Here is a 20,006-nt window from a genome sequence, read left to right as displayed (position 1 = left end):
CCTCTACATTATCCCAGGGCAGTTCTGGCATTTTGACCTTGGGAAATGTTGGCCACCTTTAGATCCATGTTTCAGCCAACCCACCCAAACAGTTAAAGCCCTTTCTAACCCCTTGAGCTACAACACTGAATGCAGAATCTCTGCTTGGTTGGCTTATATTAATACATTCAGACTGATCCTACTTTACATTCCTTCCACCATTATCCCACACCCTTAATATCTGTTCCTACACATATTCTCCTTGTTTCTGTGTATATAAATTGGAAAACTCATGATTCTTTTGGAGTATGGCATATGTCCCCATGGATCCCACTTTGTACCTCACCCTTCAGGGCCTCTTGGGACTTTAGTTATAGGTCTTGAGGAAAAGAGTGGTTGTATGGGTTAGTCATGAAAAGAATTAGAAGTGTCCTTCATGGCCAATTTCCTCAGGGCATTCCATTGCAGTTTCATCTGGTGAGAGAGGATTAATCTCTCCAGACAGAGGAGTAAGGGCTGATTCCCCAGGGTAGGTGATTGCAGGATTAGCAGGCACTGAAGGGTTAGTCTCTTTAAGCGAAGGTTGGATGGTCTGGTCCTCAGGGCAGACTGGAGCTCGGGTAGCTGTTTCTTCAAGGCAGGCTGGAGATTGAGTGGCTCTTTCCTCAGGGTAGGCTGGCATTCGGGTGACTGTCTCTTCAGGGTAAAGCATTATAAGAATTCTAGCAAAGACTCAGCAGTATCCAGGTTTCAATATACCCACAGCCATCCCTATCAACCCATATGTCCCTATCCCAATTTTCAAAATCCCATTCTTTTTCAATCAATGCCTTTACTTTAACAGCAGACACCTTGTGAGACTGAGATTTTAGTTTACATTGTAAATCTGCTACTCACGCAATGAGACTCCGGGTCTGATTTTAAGAGATCTCAAGTCTACACCACAGGAAATAGAATTTTCTTCCAGGGCACACATAGAAACTTTTACATCTTTCTTACAGCATTTAAGGTGTAAATTTGAAATCTTCAGCTTGTCCCTTTCTCTTGTAACTGAATCTAACATATCTAAGAAGAACCAGCCAACATCATTATACCTCTTAACACCACAAAACTTTATTAAGGTATCAAAAACACTGTCATCCAGAGCCTTGTCTCATACAAGAGTATAATTAGGAGAATCAAATGCTGATACTTTACATATCTATATTGCCACATCACACCTTGGACTGTCAGTGCCATCTTGATTATTGGAAATGGAGTCATTACTGTCTTTGAATCTAATTGGATTAGAAAACCAATTGTAAAAGCCCATTTTAAGATTCTGCTTCTCAAGAACCACCTGGTCCAAAGCTGTAGTGGTCAGAATTCTCTAGGGAAATAGAACCAATGGGAGATATTTGTAAACATGAGATTTTATAAAAGTGTCTCTTGCAGCTGTGCGGGTGCATGAGTCCAAATTCCATAGTGCAGGATTCACGAGTCCAAATTCTGTAGGATAGGTAGTAAGCTGGCAACTCTGATGAAGGTCTCCAATGGACTCCTCAGGAAAGGCTGGGTGGCTGAAGAATAAATGCAAGTTCTCTCTTTTCTCTTAAAAGTCTTCAACTGATTGGTTTAAATCCAATTGATTAGATTCTCTCATTGTGGAAGATACTCCATCAGTTGACCATAAATGAAATCAGCCACGGATGCAATTGACTGGTGATTTAATAAACCATCCTTGTTGTTTATTATTCAGCCATGGAATATCCTTGCACTAATGGTTATGCCAGTGCTTGCTGAACAGACAACTCGGCACCATCACCTGGCCCAGTTGTACACATGAACCAAACCACCACAGAGAGAATGTGCAGAAGTTGGAACCTTATTTAGTGCTGGTGGGAATGTAAAATGGTACAGCCCTTGTGGAGGATGGTTTGGCAGTTCCTCAGGAAGCTAATATAGAGTTGTCTTATGACCTGGCAGTCCCACTACTTGGGATATATCCAGACAGTCTAAATAAGTGGCAGGAACAAATATTTACACATTTTATTCACAATTACCTAAAGATGGAAAAACCCAATTGTTCATCAACTGATGAATGGATAAACAAAATATGGTTATGTATATATGATGGAATAGTATTCTGTATTAATAAAGAATGAACTTCTGAAGTATACAAAAACATGGATGAAACTAGAGGACATTATGTTAAGTGAAATAAGAGAGAAACAAAAGGACAAATATTGTATGATCTCACTGATATGAACTAATTATAATATGTAAACTCATAGACATGAAATCTAGACTACAGATTACCAGGATATAGAATGAAGGTAAAGACGGGGAGGGGGCAGACACTTAATATGTGCAGAATGTTTAACCAGGTTGAATGTAAATGTTTGGAAATGGACAGAGGTAATGGTATCCTCTCATTCTGAGAATAATTAATGGTGTTGAATGGGGTGTGAATGCAGTGGAAAGGGGAAATTTAGAGTCATGTATGTAACCAGAAGGATGTTACAACATGGGATAGAACAGCACAGTGAATCTTGTGGTGGACAATGACTGTGATTAACTCTGCAAATATAAAAAAGCTCTTTCAGGAACTGGAATAAATGTATGACATTATTGCAAGGAGTTAATAATAGAGTGGTATATGGGAAAAATTTACCTATTGCAAACTATGGACTATAGTTAGTAATATTTTAATATTCTTTCACCAACAATAACAAATGTACCACAACAATACTATGACTCAATAAAAGGTGGGGGGGAATGGGGTATGGGAGGATTTGGGGTTTTGTTTTTAGTTTTGTTTATTTTCTGGAGTAATGAAAATGAGATTCTAAGATTGATCATGGAGATGTATACACAAATTTGTAATGATACTGTTAGTCAGTGACTGCATTCATCAGATGGTTTGTATGGTGTGTGAACATATCTCAATAACATTACATTTATAAAAATTTAACTTGTAATATGTTTAAAAAATAAATGCACTCCTAGAGGCAAAATAAATTAAACTTTAAAACATTAGCAATATTTTTAAATAAAATCCATAGTTTTTTTTTTTTTTTATAAATTCATCCGTGATGGATTTCATGAATCCATTAATTTCCTACTAAATCTCTGGAAATCCTGAGCCAGTCCTATGGTATGTTTTTTTGTTTTTTTTTTTTTAATTTTTTAAGTAATGTCATCCGATGGGTGATGTCCTAGGTTACTTGGTACAGTCCTTTGCAAAGTCTTTGAGGCAGTACTATTTTTTTCTGAAGACAAAGCACTCTTGCTGGTAGTTGATTGCAAGCATTTTCAGGAAATCAACAGAATAAAACAAAAAACTGTTTGTGGATTAAAAAAGATTTAAGACACAAAAGACAAAAAATGAGTATGTCAAACCTATTACTATCTTATAAAAGTGAAACATTCAGTGAGAGTTTATTATAAAATCCTGCCATTAAGAATGAAATTTGGTTCTGTGTCATGTAACACAGAATAAATGAAGCTATATTTATAAATAAATGAAGCTATATTTGATAATATTATACTGTTGTCTAATATAAGGCAGATCAGCACTGAGATATATTATGGGCAGAGGACACTGACAAGTCTTTAGAAACTTTGTATAGTTTCTGGAACATATCAATCACATTTTATTAACATCAATTCAACCAACAAAAGGCTATAAAATGCCTTTTAATCTGAAAATATTTCCTATGCAACTTTTTACACAGCAAATAAATCTATTTTTAGCATCTCTCTTTTCACAAGGTGAAAAAGAGGATCTTTATGAATCTTCTGGAGCACTTTGGAAGATCCCAATGACAGTTTGGAACATTTGATTTGAGAAGGCAAAATGTCTGAAGTTGTCAGGAGGTTTGAACAATTATCTAAATGGAATCACAGTTCACTATGAAACAATACTTGCCTGTCTTATTGAAGTGACAATAAAAGATTTTTAAAGTAAATATAGGAGACAACATGATGGTTAAAAAACTATTTTTAAACAATTAAGGACATGATAAAGTTAACATAAAGTGGAATTTATTCCTAGAAAATATAGACTCTCTGCCTTTTACACTGATTATTCAAAATTAAAAACAGAAACAACAAAAGAACTTTACAACTCGTATTAATAATCAAAGAAAACTTTGATATTTTAATAGAGAGAAAGCTAAATTTTAGTTTTGCATCAGTATACTATTTGGTATTAAGGCTTATAAAATCTTACAGGTAGACCCATTAAATCTTATAGATACATAGATTAACACAGTCATATGGCCCGACCACTCACCATGGATTCAGGAGCTGAAACTAGCTGTAACTAGCTGTAACTAGCTATAACTAGTCGTCATTCTAGTCCATAAAGCTCTCTCCTGGAACCACCCTGCTCTGATGACGTAGAACACAGTGACTGAAGATCAAGTTTATTGCTGACAGAACACAGTCCCAAAAGTGGACGCAGACTCAGTGTTTTTCCAGGATAATGTGTAACCCATCTACTTGACTAAAACAGTTTGCATCTGCCATACGATTTCTAATGAAATAAAAATTGTTCATCCACAATGGATATGGGGCATTCAAACTTTGGGTAGTACAACGTATAAATCAGGGGCTTCCTCAGATGCTAAGAGTCAAGTGTTGTGACACTGGCTGTGGACTGGACTTCAGAAAGCAGGCAAAGCCGGCACTGGATCTGCCTTGACACGTTGATCAGCCACATATGGCATCAGGGAAGTTCCAGTGTAAGTACCTTCTTCCGAAAGGACTTCAGAGGAAACACTATATTCCTATGCTAACTTTTCTTGAGATATTTGCCGGATGTGTTATTGTACTCAAACCATGTCCACATTTTAGATTACAAATATAATGTTTCCCTAAGTCCTAGGTATTAAAATACTAGACACCAAGATACTGTCCAACTCTGCCATAGTGTATATTGTGATTTTTAAGTAGGTCTTGGAAATTCCCACAACAGGGTGTAAAATAGTCATTCTGTTCTCTAACCAGAGGATAAGACTGTTATTTCTCACTGCCCCAGACTTGTGTTTTACCTTCCTTTATTTGTCCTTCCTGTATGGGATATGAAGGCTTGCTGGGCCTTGTGACAGGGTGACTGGTCATTAGAATTCTTATTTCCAAACTAAGCTGTAAGGAAAGATTTCTTTCAATATTTGTCTTATTTTCCTAAACTAAAGCATCCATGATAATTATTTCAAAGCTCATCCCTGCTCTTCTCCTTGAAATTGCAGCTTTTTTTTCACTTCTTCATTTACCACTAACTTGGTGGCAGAATAAACACTTTGCTTGCCATAACCTGTATCTGCAACTGAGGAATTTACTTTTTCAGTTTCCTATCTCTTTTAAATATACACAGTGAGGAATTTAAAACTCCAAAACAATACTAAGATTGAGCCAGTTCCCCTTTGATCTTGTGAAGGATCATGCATCTTTGTAAATTCAAAGGCCTTTCTTCATTTTTCTTTTTATGTTGCACAGTTTTTTTTTAAATTAAAATATGAATATAATTTCAAGTTATTTCTATATCTTATTGTTGATATATCACATTATGATTCCTTCTTACCCAGTCTTGTGGTTTCCTTTCTACAGTTGAGTAAATCTGATTCCTACAATAGGAACGTTACAGGTGCAGATCTATTAATTTATTTCTGCCTCTTGGGTCTGGGATCCTCCCATCGAGTTTTGGTGTCACTCACTGTGGAAACCGGCACGTTCACCCTGTGGTTAGTGGGTGGCTGTGAGAGCCAGGGGCTGTCCTGTTCACACACCCTCCGTTACAGGGGTGGCAGGCTCTTGGAAACATTACTACTCCCACAAAAGTGAAGAAAGTTATACATGGAGGCTCCTCAACCAAAACAAACAAACAAACAGGGGCTGAAAGACACCCCAGGTGTGCCTTTACCTGTGTTTCTGTGGGAAGAGATTCTGAGGGGTCTGTGTTCTAGCAGATGGGCCCTTATTTGAGTCTGAAAATCTGCAGCTGCTTTTGTCTGTTCAATAAACCCGAAACTGTCCTGGAGGCTGCCCAGGATAATGACATGGGTTTATGAGAAAAAAAGAGTGAGTCGGGTACTGGAAGCATGGAAATCAGAGTACATGAAAATCAGAATAATTGGGGGGGGTCTGAGGGAGACTATTAGGGGCAGGGTTCCTGGAAGGAGCAGGGTCTTTACAGGAAGGCAGAGGGACCTGAGTCAGAGGAGGGGCTGAGGAGCTCTCTGCAGGATGAGGCCTTTACCAGTGGAAGGGAGAGAGTCAGCACTGGAGCTGGGCAGGGGCCAGGCAACCTCAGTTAGCAACTTCCCATAAGTATCTGCATTTATCTGGGGTCAGGACTCACTTAGGGTGAGTGAGGGCACGGGCTCCGGGAGGGAGTCTGCAGGGTCAGGGCACAGGACACTCTGACCCTGAGCTCCAGGGCCCGGCTCTGAACCCGCCTCTCTGCAGGGGGAGGCTCTGCACAAGCTTCCCTGTGTCGGGCAGAGGCGGAGCTGCAGCCCCTCCCCCTCCTGCAGCCCCTCCCCCTCCTGCGGCCCCTCCCCCTCCTGCGGCCCCTCCCCCTCCTGCAGCCCCTCCCCCTGGTAGGAGAAAGTGAAACCTGCCTGCTCGGGCTGTAGGGGAAGTCGCCTGATTTCCAGGAATTGACACAGAAACCAGCACCAACTTGAGCCCCTCCCAGAAAGGGTGAGGCAGAGAGAAGGCCTTAGATCTATAAACAACAGAGCAGTGAGGAGGTCCAGACTCCAGAAGACATTTCCAAGCCATCGGAAGGTCCTTTTCCAGCAACTCTTCTCTCCGTGTGTCCCTGCTCTTCCACTGCAACCCCAAACCCTCCACAACTTCCATCCATGCTTCCTGAGAAAAGGGGGTCTGGATTTGCGTTTTGGAACATCCCAGGGGGATCTGCTTCTGCCTGGGAGGACAGAGAACCTTCCCCAGGGAGGGGGTGACGTTCCGGGAGTGCCCCTGACCCCTGCAAGGATCACCCTCTGCTTCCAGGAGCTGGTAAGTGAGATGCTTCTAGGGTGGAAACTTGGCTAATAACTTTGCTAATGAGCCTGGGGGTCTGGGTTGTTTAGTTTCGATGATGAATTCAGAGCAGGGCCCCTCTCTGACATTCTTCAGGGACCCAAGAGAGCACCCAATTGATTACCTTTGCTCTTTTGAACCCACCCTGGATGGGAGTGTGCCCCTCACCTGTATAATCCCGGCATTTGGGGTTTCTTGCTGGCCCCTCTGGAGTCGCTCTGATTGAAGCGCTGGGATACTGGAGCACGGCATGACCTGCACAGAGCCCTGCATGGGAATCCACAGTCCACGGCCTTCAGCCTGCATGCCGGCCGTAGGGCAAGACGTCTATTTAGTGGTTTCTGATATGTATTTTTTTAAAGTTGGCAGAATAGAATAGGTCAGAATAGACCAGAGCAGAAAGGCTAGAAGATTAGAAGATATGAAAGTGCAGATTGGAGAGAAAGCAAATTGTTTCCTGATACTTTTATTTCAGGAGTTTGCATATATTTCTGTACTTCTGGGAGAGTGTGTGCATGTGTGTGTGTTAATGTGTGCAGTGAGTATGAGTCTGTGACTGCACACTGACGGGGAGTGAGAGTTCCTGTGCGCATCAGGTGTGTGTGAACATTTGTCAGCGTGAGTGTGAGAATGTGTGTACTTCAAGCATGCATGAGTGTGCACACCTGAAGGAATGTATTTCAGGTTCATTAACTGTGTATGTGCACAGTGTTACTAAGTGTGTGCACACTGAGCATTGTGTGGGTGTGTAAACACATGTCAGAAGCAGTATGAGAGTGTGTGTGCACACCGAGTGAGTGAGACAGACGTGCCAGAACACACTAGGAGCAGAAAATCATCCTTGAATCAATCTCTAACACCTGGTAGGTTGGATCCTCTGAAGCAACCTGATTTTGGCGATGAAATAATAATTAATGGGTAAGTTATAGTCTCGAAGGGGAGCAAATACTTTGAGAAGCCATATTCCCCCTTTCCGCAACATGGGGCCAGTTTCACAAGCCTAATTTCACAATTGCAAAAGAAAAATGCTTGCTTTGTATACGACCTTGTGCTCTCTGCTCTGATAAGGCTGGTTAAGTTTTAAACACAGAGAGACCATAAACAGGGAAAGGTTACCATTACCCACCTAGTCTCTTCCTGGTCATGAAGAAGTTACTGAAAACTCTGAAGGTCAAGAATATTATTCCCATTTGTAGAGTAGAAAAGAGGGAGGCTTCATGGGGTCTGTAAGCTGTTCAGTAGACTATTTTTGCTTTTCAAGTGATCTAAGAGAAAAATTCAAGGTGATGTGAGTGCATGTGGTGGGTTGTAGCAGATGGGGACAAATCAGGGAGAATGATCTAGGAGCTGCTGCCCAATTAATCTCCTTCCAGCTGGCATGGACCCAGGGGAACCCATGACTAGAGCATATAACCTTTTTGTAGATGCACATAAGGATGGTGTTCGGTGGAACAGAATACATAAGCTATTCCAAATTCAGAAGGAAACCATCAGTGAGGTCTAGATCTGCCATCCTGGAATTCACACAGCAACTGTCCACCTGGCATGGGGCAGATGTGGACACCTCCCGGGGGATCTCCATGTCCCCTGGGCCACTATTAGCCAGGGAACCTCCTGTTTGTTGTGCATGCTCAAGACAGGCCTCCCCTGACTACACTTTTCTATTTCTCCAAGACAAATCTGGTGAGCAAAACACACATGCAAGTGCTGCAAAGACAGACCGTGAAGCTGACTGATGAGTCAAAGATAAAGTTGGGCTGAAGGAACAGAGGATCACCCTAGCACCACGGAGCTTCCTTCTAGCTGGTTACTGCCATTCTAGAATGTTCCTCAGACTGGACCCAGCTCAGGGCCCATTCTCCTCCCCTCCAACCAGCACTGCCCCTTCATGCAACACCCACCTCCACGCTATCCCCTCACCTAGCTCAGGGCAGTGGGCACTTGCCTTCAGGTGGAGGCACTGTCCTTGCCGTCCTGTGGCACCAACGTCCTTTCACTGGGACCCCAGGTGGAGGAGCTTGACGGGGTACTGTGGGCAGAGGCCTCAGGGGCTGACGGTCTCGATGTAGACGGGATTAGTGATGGTGGTGTTTCCATGATCTTTTCTCACTTTGAACACTTGGCTTCTTTTATCTGATAATTTTATTAGGCATTTCCATCTGTTAATGTGTGCAAAGTCCCTATAAAAGTTTCTGGAAAGTGGGGACATTTTGAGCTCTTTCCTTTAAATTGCAAATCAATGTTTTGTTTTGTTTTGTTTTGTTAATGGTGAGGGGACAGAATGAGAGAAAAGAGTGGTTTCTATTCTTTCCAAAAATTAACAGAAGGGACATTCAGGGAAGGGCCATGGCTGATGGATAATAGGACAGAGATATCCCCAAAGGAAGCCCCTCAGTATCCAGCAAAAACCAGCACACAGAGCAGGGGAGTCTGTATTAAGCAGACTTGTCTGCCTTTTCCACAAAGTCAGAAACATAGAACCATTCTGTTGGGTTCATTTTGGATCCCTCACTCATTTGTTGTGTAATTTGGGGATAAATTATTATCTGTAAGACTATTTCTTCATCATTAACCAGTATTAATAATATTGCTTATCCATTAGGGTTCGGAGAAGATTAGATGAGATAATACATGCCAAGAACCCAGCGCAGACAGACTCACAGACACCAGACCTTACTACCCTGTGGTAAGAGGTCAGAGGCTGGGGGGAGAGCGAGAGGAAAGCCTTCCTGGGAGGTCCTGCTGGGACCAGAGAGCATCACTGAGAGACTGCAGTGAGCCCTGCGGAGAGATTTGAATGGATCGTATCATGAAACCCTCACAAGGGCCCTGTGAGGTGGGTGACATTCCTCTCCCCTCCGCAAGGAGCACAAACGGTGTCCTCGGGAGCTTGTCCCTGGTGCACGTGGCCAAGCAGGTCCTCCGATCCTGGGTGTTCTGAGGTCCTTTCCCTCCTCGGAGAAGCAGCACCCTGAGGACTCTGGGAGGTGAAAGGGGGTGTGGGATGTGTCCCAGAGGGGCTGGGGGACAAGGAGCTACTGTATAAGACCTATGGCTGCCTGTGAAACTTTAACCATGGATGGGACATGAGGTCTTCTGAGGCAGTAACCTGGGCAGTTAGATGTGGGGATGGTGTCCCCGGAAACCTTATAAGAAGAACCAGGTGGGTCTGGCCATAGCCCCTCAGAGGACAGAGCGTGCTGTGGAGGAGCCACAAGGCAACTACTACTCAGCCAAGGAAGTGATCCTGAAGTTAAAGATTTTAAAAAGTGTTGATCACAGACAGAGAAGACAGCAGGAGATTCTTAAGAGAGAACATCAGCAGTCACTCATATCTTGTGGGATTGTGAAAATCCAGCAGCCAGGCTGCAACCTGGAGTAGAATATACCAGGCAATCCAGCCAATTCTCTTTTCTAATCCTGCCCACACAGTATTTCAAATCTCATTAGAGTGATTCAGCCAACAAGAGAATCTGGCCTTTACAAAGACTTTTAATATGTACATAAATAAATAGCAATGTACAAATATAAGTGCTGATAGGAAGGAGATTATTTGCAAACTTTGTTAAACAGAAATAGAAAGATCTTACATGTTGAAGGAGATGAAGTACAGGAAGGCCTTTATGGGTAAGGCAATCACTGGTGAAAGTAATGTAAAAGTTTCAAGAAAATATATGGAGAATTAAGAAAAAAACATTTCAGTGTTAATAGAAATAATTAAATGATCTGTGACTGAGAAATAAAAATGAAGCCAGAGTTTTGTACTCAGAAATGAATCATTCCATATAGAAAGCCTCCACAAACAACCCCCAACCCTGTGGAGCATTTCAAAGCAGCATTCTGCTCATGCCGTCAGGTCAGATTAGGGATGGGTGCTCACCCACTCATGGATGAGATGTGGCCTGACCTGCTGCTCCACTCCATCTGCACCCACCATCCTGCTTTGTGGGCTGACTGACGGCACAGCAGCTGCAGAGCCTTCCTCAGCGGCCCTCCTCGCACCCTAGTGTTGTGTATATCACCAAAATAGCACTTTTGTTTGCTTTGTTTGTAATCCTTGTTGTGGGCTTGATTAAGGACCTAAACCCCAGGGCTTATGTTAAATCAGATTCCCCCCGTGCCTCCCTGTGTGTTTGGCCATCCTAACCCCCCCCTTCCTACTTCCGCAGGCCACCCCACTGCTCATAGACACAGAAGAGTCCCCCGTGTCCCCTCACACTCCATTATCTGCATCCTTCCCCTCTGTGATGCCACACCATTTGGGAGCAGAGGCCTGGAGCGTTGAGAAGGCCTGGGCAGATGGGAGGATGCCACAGATGGTTTCTCTGGTCACAGAGACAGTGAGGACAGCGTCCTGCACACCTGTGAACGTCGCAGTGACAGGGGACTCTGGCAATGGCATGTCCTCCTTCATCAACGCACTGCGGGGCATCGGGCACGAGGAGGAGGCCGCGGCTCCCACTGGGGTGGTGAGAACCACCCTCACTCGTGCCTCTTACTCATCCTCCCATTTTCCAAATGTGCTGCTGTGGGACCTGCCCGGCACCGGGTCTACCACCCAAAGCCTGGAGAACTATCAGCAGGAAATGCAGTTCAGCCTGTATGATCTCTTCATCATCATCACATCTGAGCAGTTCAGCATGAATCATGTGAGGCTTGCCAAGGCCATCGAGCGCATGGGAAAGAAGTTCTACGTGGTGTGGACAAAACTGGACAGGGACCTCAGCACGAGTGCCTTCAGGGAGGGAGAGCTCCAGCAGAATATCCGAGGAAATATCCTGGAAAATCTCCAGAAGGAGCGGGTGTGTGAACCCCCCATTTTCCTGGTTTCCAGCCTTGACCCTTCATTGCACGACTTCCCAAAGCTTAGGGACACATTGCAAAAGGACCTCACCTACCTCAGGTGCCGTGGTCCCCTACAGAACCTGTTCCGTACCTGTGAGAAGATCATTGATGACAAAGTGACCTCCCTGCAGGAGAAAATAGGCACAAAGTCTTTCCAGAACACCCTTGGCATCAGGAATGCAGATAATTTGGAAGAGTGTCTGAAAGCCTACCACTGGCACTTCGGGGTTGATGATGAATCTCTCCAGTTGGTGGCACAGACAACAGGGACAGACTTTCCCGAGTACAAGGCCATCATGAAGTCCCAGGATATTCAGACTGTCAACAAAGCTAACTGGAAACTGACGCTCATGAATTTTTTTGTCTTTCGAGCATTCCTCTGCCTTCTTAGCTGCATCCCTTTCTTCGGTACATTTGTCATCCGTTCCTTCAGGCAGCTGAAACAAAAACAGCTCCTTGTGATAGTTGCCGAGGACACCAAGAGCATCTTGAGCAAAGTCCTGAAAGACTCCATCCCACATGAAAGCCACCTTGGGAAAAGTCCACCAGGCTCATTTGCCAGTATTCTCTTTTCAGTAGGGTTCATTTTTCTCCTTTGGAAATGAGAAATATTTAACTTAACTCTTTCTGCTTATTTCTAAAGCTTATAGATTCCTTGAAAACAATTATGAAAAATGCTCATCCTTCTAGCATTAATCAGTGTTTGAGTATTTGTTGAAATCATTACAGATGTCTCCTTGGACCATAATGCAGAAATTTTCTTTCAGTTAAAAATGTCATGTGTGTCCTCATCAGTCTCTTTTATTTCCTAATGCATTAAAGTTAACATCATTTTTCCTTATTAAAGTCTTTTCATTCACTCTTTCCCATTCCTTTTCTCCTTCCCGTCGCTGGACCCACTGAGACATAATCAGTGATACAGCGGGGTGCTTCACAATTTTAGGGACAGTTGGAGAGTGTGGTTGAAAGTGTTCTTTGAAATCTATAGGTGATGGGGTTACGATACCCAGGTAGGTCTACCTGCCTCAAAGATGCTTATCCTTCACTCTCTTCCAGGTCCCTAAAATCCATCAATATATTCAAAGGTGAGGCAGGTTTTGTATTAGTTAGGGTCTTGGCAAGCAACTCATGGCACCAACCAACTGGGGAATAAGAGGGGAATTTAATAAGGAGGGTATTTGCGAAGATGTGGGCAGGTGTAGGAGACCACCAAGAGAAAGTGTTTGCCCCTGAGTGAACAACAGTGAGGAGTGACCTCTCCAGGCCTGAAAGGTCAGGGAGAGGAGCAGGTTGTTGGAACCTGGAGATGGCAGCGGTAGACAGGAGCTGTCACTGCAGTAGACGGACGTCGCCGAAACCTGCCCCTTAGCAAGAAAATGGGGGTAATCAAATGCCTGACCTTGAGGTCTGCAGCTAGTGCTGCCCATGGGCCAAATCCAAACATAATCCATAGGGTGAGAGACCACACTGATGTAGCCTATGTGTGCCGGTGTTTTTGGATCCTAATAGGGTGGAGAAGGTGGATTTGGAGTGTAAAGTAAATTAAGCGCAAGAGAGTATAGAAAATAATTGCAAATCAAATGTATTCCAATGACACTAGTACCAAAAGGATAATGACTAATTAGAACAGCAAATATGGACAATTGTCACACAAAGTGGAAAGCATAACTGATCACTCAGGCTCTTTGAGAGCATTTTTCCATTTAGTAATACACTTTTACAGTCATAATCCTGAATCAAATGTCGGCATCCCCTTGCCGCTCCCGCCTTGTTAAGTCCATAGCAAAACTACTCGTCCCCGTTCGCACGCAGCCCCTGAACGGCTCCTTCTTCACCGGTGTGTGTCCCAGGTCATTCACTGATCAAGGGAGCAAGACAAAGAGCTAGTTTTCTTCACCTCTCTCATCCTGACCTCATCCCAAAATACACGATCCCATCAATGTCACAAATATATCCCTCTCCTGCTCACCACTTCTCAGCTCGACTGTTGCAATAGTTTTCCCTTTGCATCCCTCCAAATGTTCCCCACAACACCCTGGATGTGTTTACCTAAAATTTATGTCTGTGTGGTGACCAGACAACCAGGAAGGCCTGGGAGAGTCCCAGGTTCCAATTATTGCCACAATTTCCTAATTTGGGAGGTATACTTTATGGACACCTTGTAAGTTTTACTACCCCATTTAGTGCCCCCTACATGGCAGTGTCCTATATGCTTATTGAATTATTAAAGAACCTCCTTGTGTGATTACAGTTGTAAGAGGAAGGCAAGGGACATGCATGACACCAGAAGGAAAGATGGAGGGTAAAGTCTGGGGATTGTATAACATAGCAAACTCTAGAGTGGTCAAAGATGGTGATCAAGTGCACAAATCTAAGAACGCTTTTACTTGAGGGAGAACAAATGAATGTCAACATACCAAGGGGCTGAAAATGGGATGCTATGGGGGAAAATACATTCAATGAAAACTAGACTGTACAGTAAACAGTAGCATTGTAATATGCTTCCATTTATTCTAATAAAAGCAATATACCAAAGCTAAATGTCAATAACTTGGGGGTATAGGAAACACTATGGGATGCTTGGTGGTGGTGCTTTTGTTTGACTCTTTCATTGTACTTACTTTATTTTTCTTGTTTCTAATTTTTTTTTATTCTTCATTTACTTTTTCTTGTCTTCCTCTTTCTTTGTGGAGGAAATGGCAGTGTCCTCATATAGATTGTGGTGGTGAATGCATAGCTATGGGATTATACCTGGAACTACTGATTGTTTAATTAGGATGGATTGTCTGGTGTGTGACTTAAAATGTTTAAAATATAAACAGAGGGATACAAGTGGGGGGAAATGTGGAGAGAGGTGTGTTCCTATTCACTGTTGGTGGGAAGAAGGATGGTGGAGCCCATCTGGAGGGCAGTGTGGTGGGTCCAAAGGAAGCTAAGATGGGGATGCTGTATGATCCTGCAGCACAATTATGAGGTATATACAGCCACATGATCCTGTATCCCCATTAGTGGGTATATACTTGGTAGTACTGAGAACAGGGACATGAATGGACATTTGCACACTGGTGTTTATGGTGTCATATTCACAATTTGCAGTGGATGGAGGTAGGTTAAGGGTACAATAACTGATGAATGGAATGGTGAAATATGGTGTATACATACAATGGAATATTGAGTGGCTGCAAGAAATAATGAAGTTGTGAGGCATGCAACTAGGTGGATGGAATTTGAGGACAATATATTCAGTGAAATAAGCCAGAAATGAAAATACAAGCATTATAACACTTCATTAGTATTGTGCTGATTATAATGTCCAAGCCCTGAGATTTGAATTTGAGAGCACGGTTGATCAGGGGAAGGCTTATTGTAAAGGTTCCTAGATTGTAAGCTCTTACAGCAGTTATATCTATTCCTGAGTTGTAATGGTTATTTCTAAATTCTGAGATGCTTATCTGCTTGTGTATAACCTGGTTGGACGCTAGAACTTTGGGTGTCTGTGTGTGTGACACCTGAGACTCAGAGCCAGGGTCTGGCAGCTGTGAATGTCAGCATTACCCCATACAGCCACTGTTGAAGCTGAAAAAGGCACCAGACTTCAATTAGAGACATGAACAAAATGGAGTTGGTTAGTACTAAGGCAAATCAGACTAATGGATAAAGGATGATATTGATTTTGTTTGAAAACTTCAACTTCTGTGTGAGACCAAAGGAAGAGATGTTTACTTGGTATAAAATCTATATTTTCTTTGGCACACTATATAATTCAATTTGTATGGTCAGTTTATTCAAACACCATAATTGCATAGAATCTTGAATAGGGAGTGAGATCTAGTTTGTTTGTACAGGTTAGTGTGGAGCCCTGATACATCCCAGAGTAATCTGTGCAGAGAATAAAAAAGTTTTTACAAAGCCTCCTTGAAAGACTGGGGAAAATGTGGACATATTAAAAACTTACCCACCTGGAATTCCTGAACAACATTGGGGACTACCAATTTAGAAAGAGGAGCCCTTGATTTGGGGGTTGCCCTTATGAAGCCTGTAACTGAAAAGGAGAGGCTAAGTCAACTTATAATTGTCCCTCAGAGTCATCCCCAGAGAACCCCTTTTGTTGCTCAGATGTGGCCTCTCTCTCTAAGCCAACTCTGCAGGGGGACTCACTGCCCTCCCCCTTATGTGGGGCATGTCTCCCAGTCATGTAAATCACCTTGGCAATGTGGGACATGACTCCCTGGGATGAGCCTGGACCCAGAATCGTGGAATTGAGAAAGCCTTTTTGGACCAAAAGGGGGAGGAGAATTGAAAATAAATAAAGTTTCAACTGCTGAGAGATTTCAAATGGAGTCAATAGGTCATTCTGGAGGTTATTCTTATGCATCACATAGATATCCCTTTTTAGTTTTCAGTGTATTGGAATAGCTAGAAGGAAATACCTGAAACTGTTGAACTGCAACCCAGTAGCCTTGATTCTTGAAGAGGATTGTATAACTCTATAGCTTATATGGTGTAACTGTGTGATTGTGAAAACCTTGTGGCTCATGCTTCCTTTATCCGTTGTAAGGACGGATAAGTAGAAAAATGGGGACAATGTAAATGAATAATAGGGGGTGTTAGGGGTATGGGATATTTTGGGTGTTCCTTTATTACCTTATTTTAATTTTCTTCCTTTTTCATAATGAAAATATTCAAAAATTAAATGTGGTGATGAATTCACAGCTATATTTATGATATTATAAACGATTGTGCACTTCAGATGATTGTATGGTATATGAATACATCTCAATAAAAATGCATTTAAAAATAAAAGCAAAAAAAGAACCCCCTTGCCTGTCTCTTCTCTCATTTCCCACCACTTTTCTGCTTGTACTCTTTGTTACAGCAACAGATGTACCAAGCATTTTGTCATTCTGTGTCTTTGTTCATGATCTTCTCCTTACGTGTAAGGCTCTTCCCTTTGCCATTTGCCCAGCTCATTCCATCCCATCCTTCAAAGTGTAAGTTAGATATCATTTTGTCCATGGAAGTCTTCTCTGATAACTCAGACTGGGTCAGAAGTTTTAACTATGTCCTCAGCTCTCAGCACAACAGTCTGTATAACATGATAGCAACTAAGTGGGCAATCTGAACACTTGAGACTGTGAAGCATCTCTGAGACCATTTACACTGGTGTCCCTGATCAAAGTCCTGGTTGAATTGGAGAATAATAAGATCCAAATGGGAATTTGGAAGTATGCCATTGCATGCCATTACATGAAAATAAGGTGCCAAACAATAAGGAAGAACGTTGATTATAGTCCCAATTTCCAAGTTTCTTGAGGGTCTTGGGATGTCAGACCAATTGTCCATGTGTCTTCCATGGGAGTATAGAAGTAGCTGAGGTAGGGGCTTTGGTTCTGGGATGAGGAATGAGGGGCTGTAACCAATACAGTCCAAGCCTGAGGAACTGACACAACCATGCACATCCCAGCAGATACAGGCATCATTAAAAAACCACACCTGTGGATCAGACATGCCAACAACATGGCACCACACAATCACTCAACTTAGGTACAACCCAGGGGAAAGGGAAATGGGAAACCCTGAGTGTGCTAAGTTTGCCCAGAATTCCTTGATGGGATGTGGATTCAAAATAGGAAGAAAATAAGCCTACCTGCTGCACACACCTGAGAAGCAGGTTCAGATTCGTTGCTTCTTTAATTCATATCTACATCCCCATCACCAAATCACCACATTTAAACCCACATGTCTTGAACTGCACTCCTCATATCCTACAAAAGGACACCTCCACCGTGAAACCAAGGATGGTTCAGGGGGAGAAAAGGAGGGTGGGGAAACATTCTATTGACATCCGCTAGAATGGGGGAAGGAGATGGAATTTCAAGTGAAGGGGACAAGGAGAACTGCACGTGTGTTGTCTGGGGATGTGTAGGACATGGAGCAGATGGACTTCTGGAGTCATGTTGGAAAGAATATGTAAGTCTTATGTGATATTAGGTGGGAAAAAATGTTTAAACACAGACGGGGTTTCTGTAATCAGAAGAAATCAGTGTTAACATTTAATGGAATTAACAATTCAGAACCTTAACAACACTTTAGTCCAATCATAGTTTTTTTGGTTTGCTCAAACTTCCAGAATGCAATATAGCAGAAATGAGTTGGCTTTTCAATGAGGATTGATTAGTTAACAAATTTAAAGTTACAAGCCTGTGTAAATGCCCAAATTAAGGCATAAACAGGAAGATGCCTTCTCTGAAGAAATGCTGCTGGCATCCAGGACACCTCTGCCACGTGAGAGCACGTGTGGCCGACATCTGCTGTGCCTTCTCTCCAGGTTTCATGGTTTTCAGCTTCTGGACTCAGTGGTTTCCTCTCTCGGCTTCTGTGCTTGTGTTCTTGTCTCTCTGCTTCTCCAGGGCTTTTCTCTGTGCTCCATGTGTTTCATCTCTCTACATCGTTGTGTGCTTTATCCTCTCATAAAGGACTCCAGTAACAGGGTGAAGATCCGCCTTGAATGGGCTGGGTCACATCTCAATTGAAATAACCTAACATAAAATCTCACCTCCAATAAGCCTGGACCCAAGGTAATGGATTAAAACAACCTGGTCTTCTCTGGAGTGCGTAACAGCTCCAAATCACCACATATAGCTGAACAAAGAATGAAAACACAGAGCTGAACTGTACTTTAGAGACACAAGGTCTTTGATTATTCAAAGAGCAGTCCTGAATTATCATTTCAATGATATAAGATAAATTGAGTTGAAGAGTGCTTACAGTCAATTGTCATATGGGCACTGTGACAAAGTCATTTATGCAAATGGGACCAAGTTCCTAATTGAATAGTTTGCATCTTCCATTTTTTTTAAGTAAATGCAGTTTCACTATTTTTGAGGGGTATGCATTACTTATGATATGAAGACTATAATATCAAAAGTATTCACAAATAGTGATGATTTTAGTTAATTCCCAAAGCTGAAGCTGGGTTAATAGTAAAGATTTGATCTTAAAATAAAGTATTTTTGTGTTTCATCTGTCAAATAAATCTCAAATCAAAAAAGAAATATCATATGTTAAAAAAATCTCAAATCCTTCCTTGAAATAGTAGAATAACATTCTAATCTAATATTTTATTACAGCAGTTGTAGGTTTTCAGAAATATCATACAGAAAATAATGAGTTTCCATATACCCCACCTAGACACCCAGTTTTCTTTATCATCAACACATTGGGTTAGTGTGGACTTTGTTACTATTGTTGAAAGGATATTATAATTGTATTAAAAACCTTAGTGAATACTTTATATTATGACATACTTTTTGTGTTGCAGAATCATGTGGGTTTTTTAAAAATTTTTATTCTAGTAACATATATACAACTGAAACATTCCACTTTCAACCACATTCAAATATATATTTCAGTGGCATATATTATTCAAAATGTGCTACCTTAGCACAATTCATTCCCGAAACATCTGCATCACCCACAAAAGAAACTCAGTGTCAATTAAGCATTAATTCCCCATTCCCGACCCCACTCTACACCTGCTAACCTATATTCCAGTTTTTGATTCTATGAACTAGCTTATCCTCATCATTTCGTATCACTGAGATGATAAAATATGCATATTTTGTGCCTGGTTTACTTCATCCAGCATCATGGCTTCAGGGTTCCTCCATGTTGCATGACTCAGAACTTTATTCTTTCTGTGGCTGAATAATATTCCTTTGTATTTATATACCACTAATTGTTTAGTCATTCGTCTCTTGATGGACACGTGGGTTGCTCCCATCTTTTGGTAATTGTGAACTACTGCTGCTAAGAACATCAGTCTACATATGTCTGTTTGAACCTCAGCTTTCAATTATTTAGGGCATGTACCTAAAAGTGGGATTGTCAGCTTATATGACTATTCTCTACTGAGGAATCACCATATTGTTTCCATAGCAGCTACAGAATTTATATTCCCATTAACAATGAATGGTTGGTTTTAATTCTCCACATACTCTGCAACACTTATTTTCTATTTACTTCAAGTAGCCATTCCAAAGGGTAAGGAATGGAATCTCATTGTGGTTTTGATTTGCATTTCCTTAATAGCTAATTATTTTGAGTATCTTCTGTTGTTCATTATAAAGAAGTTATGGGATTACAGAACA

At 42.0% G+C, this 20,006-nt stretch overlaps 4 protein-coding genes across 4 annotated transcripts in view; 2 read left to right on the top strand and 2 right to left on the bottom strand.

The window, feature by feature from the left end:
* LOC119520029 (immunity-related GTPase family M protein 1-like) overlaps positions 1-20,006 on the bottom strand; it is a 379,546-nt gene that overhangs the window by 104,653 nt on the left and 254,887 nt on the right. The window lies entirely within an intron of this gene.
* The window catches only part of LOC119520038 (immunity-related GTPase family M protein-like), a 215,708-nt gene that overhangs the window by 55,986 nt on the left and 139,716 nt on the right, over positions 1-20,006 (top strand). The window lies entirely within an intron of this gene.
* LOC119520025 (T-cell-specific guanine nucleotide triphosphate-binding protein 2-like) overlaps positions 1-20,006 on the bottom strand; it is a 212,247-nt gene that overhangs the window by 82,011 nt on the left and 110,230 nt on the right. The window lies entirely within an intron of this gene.
* On the top strand, positions 6,849-12,720 carry LOC119520028 (immunity-related GTPase family M protein 1-like). The gene is made up of 3 exons (XM_037817783.1): positions 6,849-6,987; positions 9,614-9,847; positions 11,181-12,720. The coding sequence occupies exons 2-3, from the start codon at positions 9,809-9,811 to the stop codon at positions 12,459-12,461; spliced, it is 1,320 nt and encodes a 439-aa protein (XP_037673711.1). The 5' UTR covers positions 6,849-6,987; positions 9,614-9,808; the 3' UTR covers positions 12,462-12,720.

Source organism: Choloepus didactylus, chromosome 24 (genome assembly GCF_015220235.1).
Source record: "Choloepus didactylus isolate mChoDid1 chromosome 24, mChoDid1.pri, whole genome shotgun sequence".
Lineage (NCBI taxonomy): Eukaryota > Metazoa > Chordata > Mammalia > Pilosa > Megalonychidae > Choloepus > Choloepus didactylus.
Note: the sequence above shows the minus strand (reverse complement) of the source record. Positions and strands in the feature narration are given on the sequence as shown.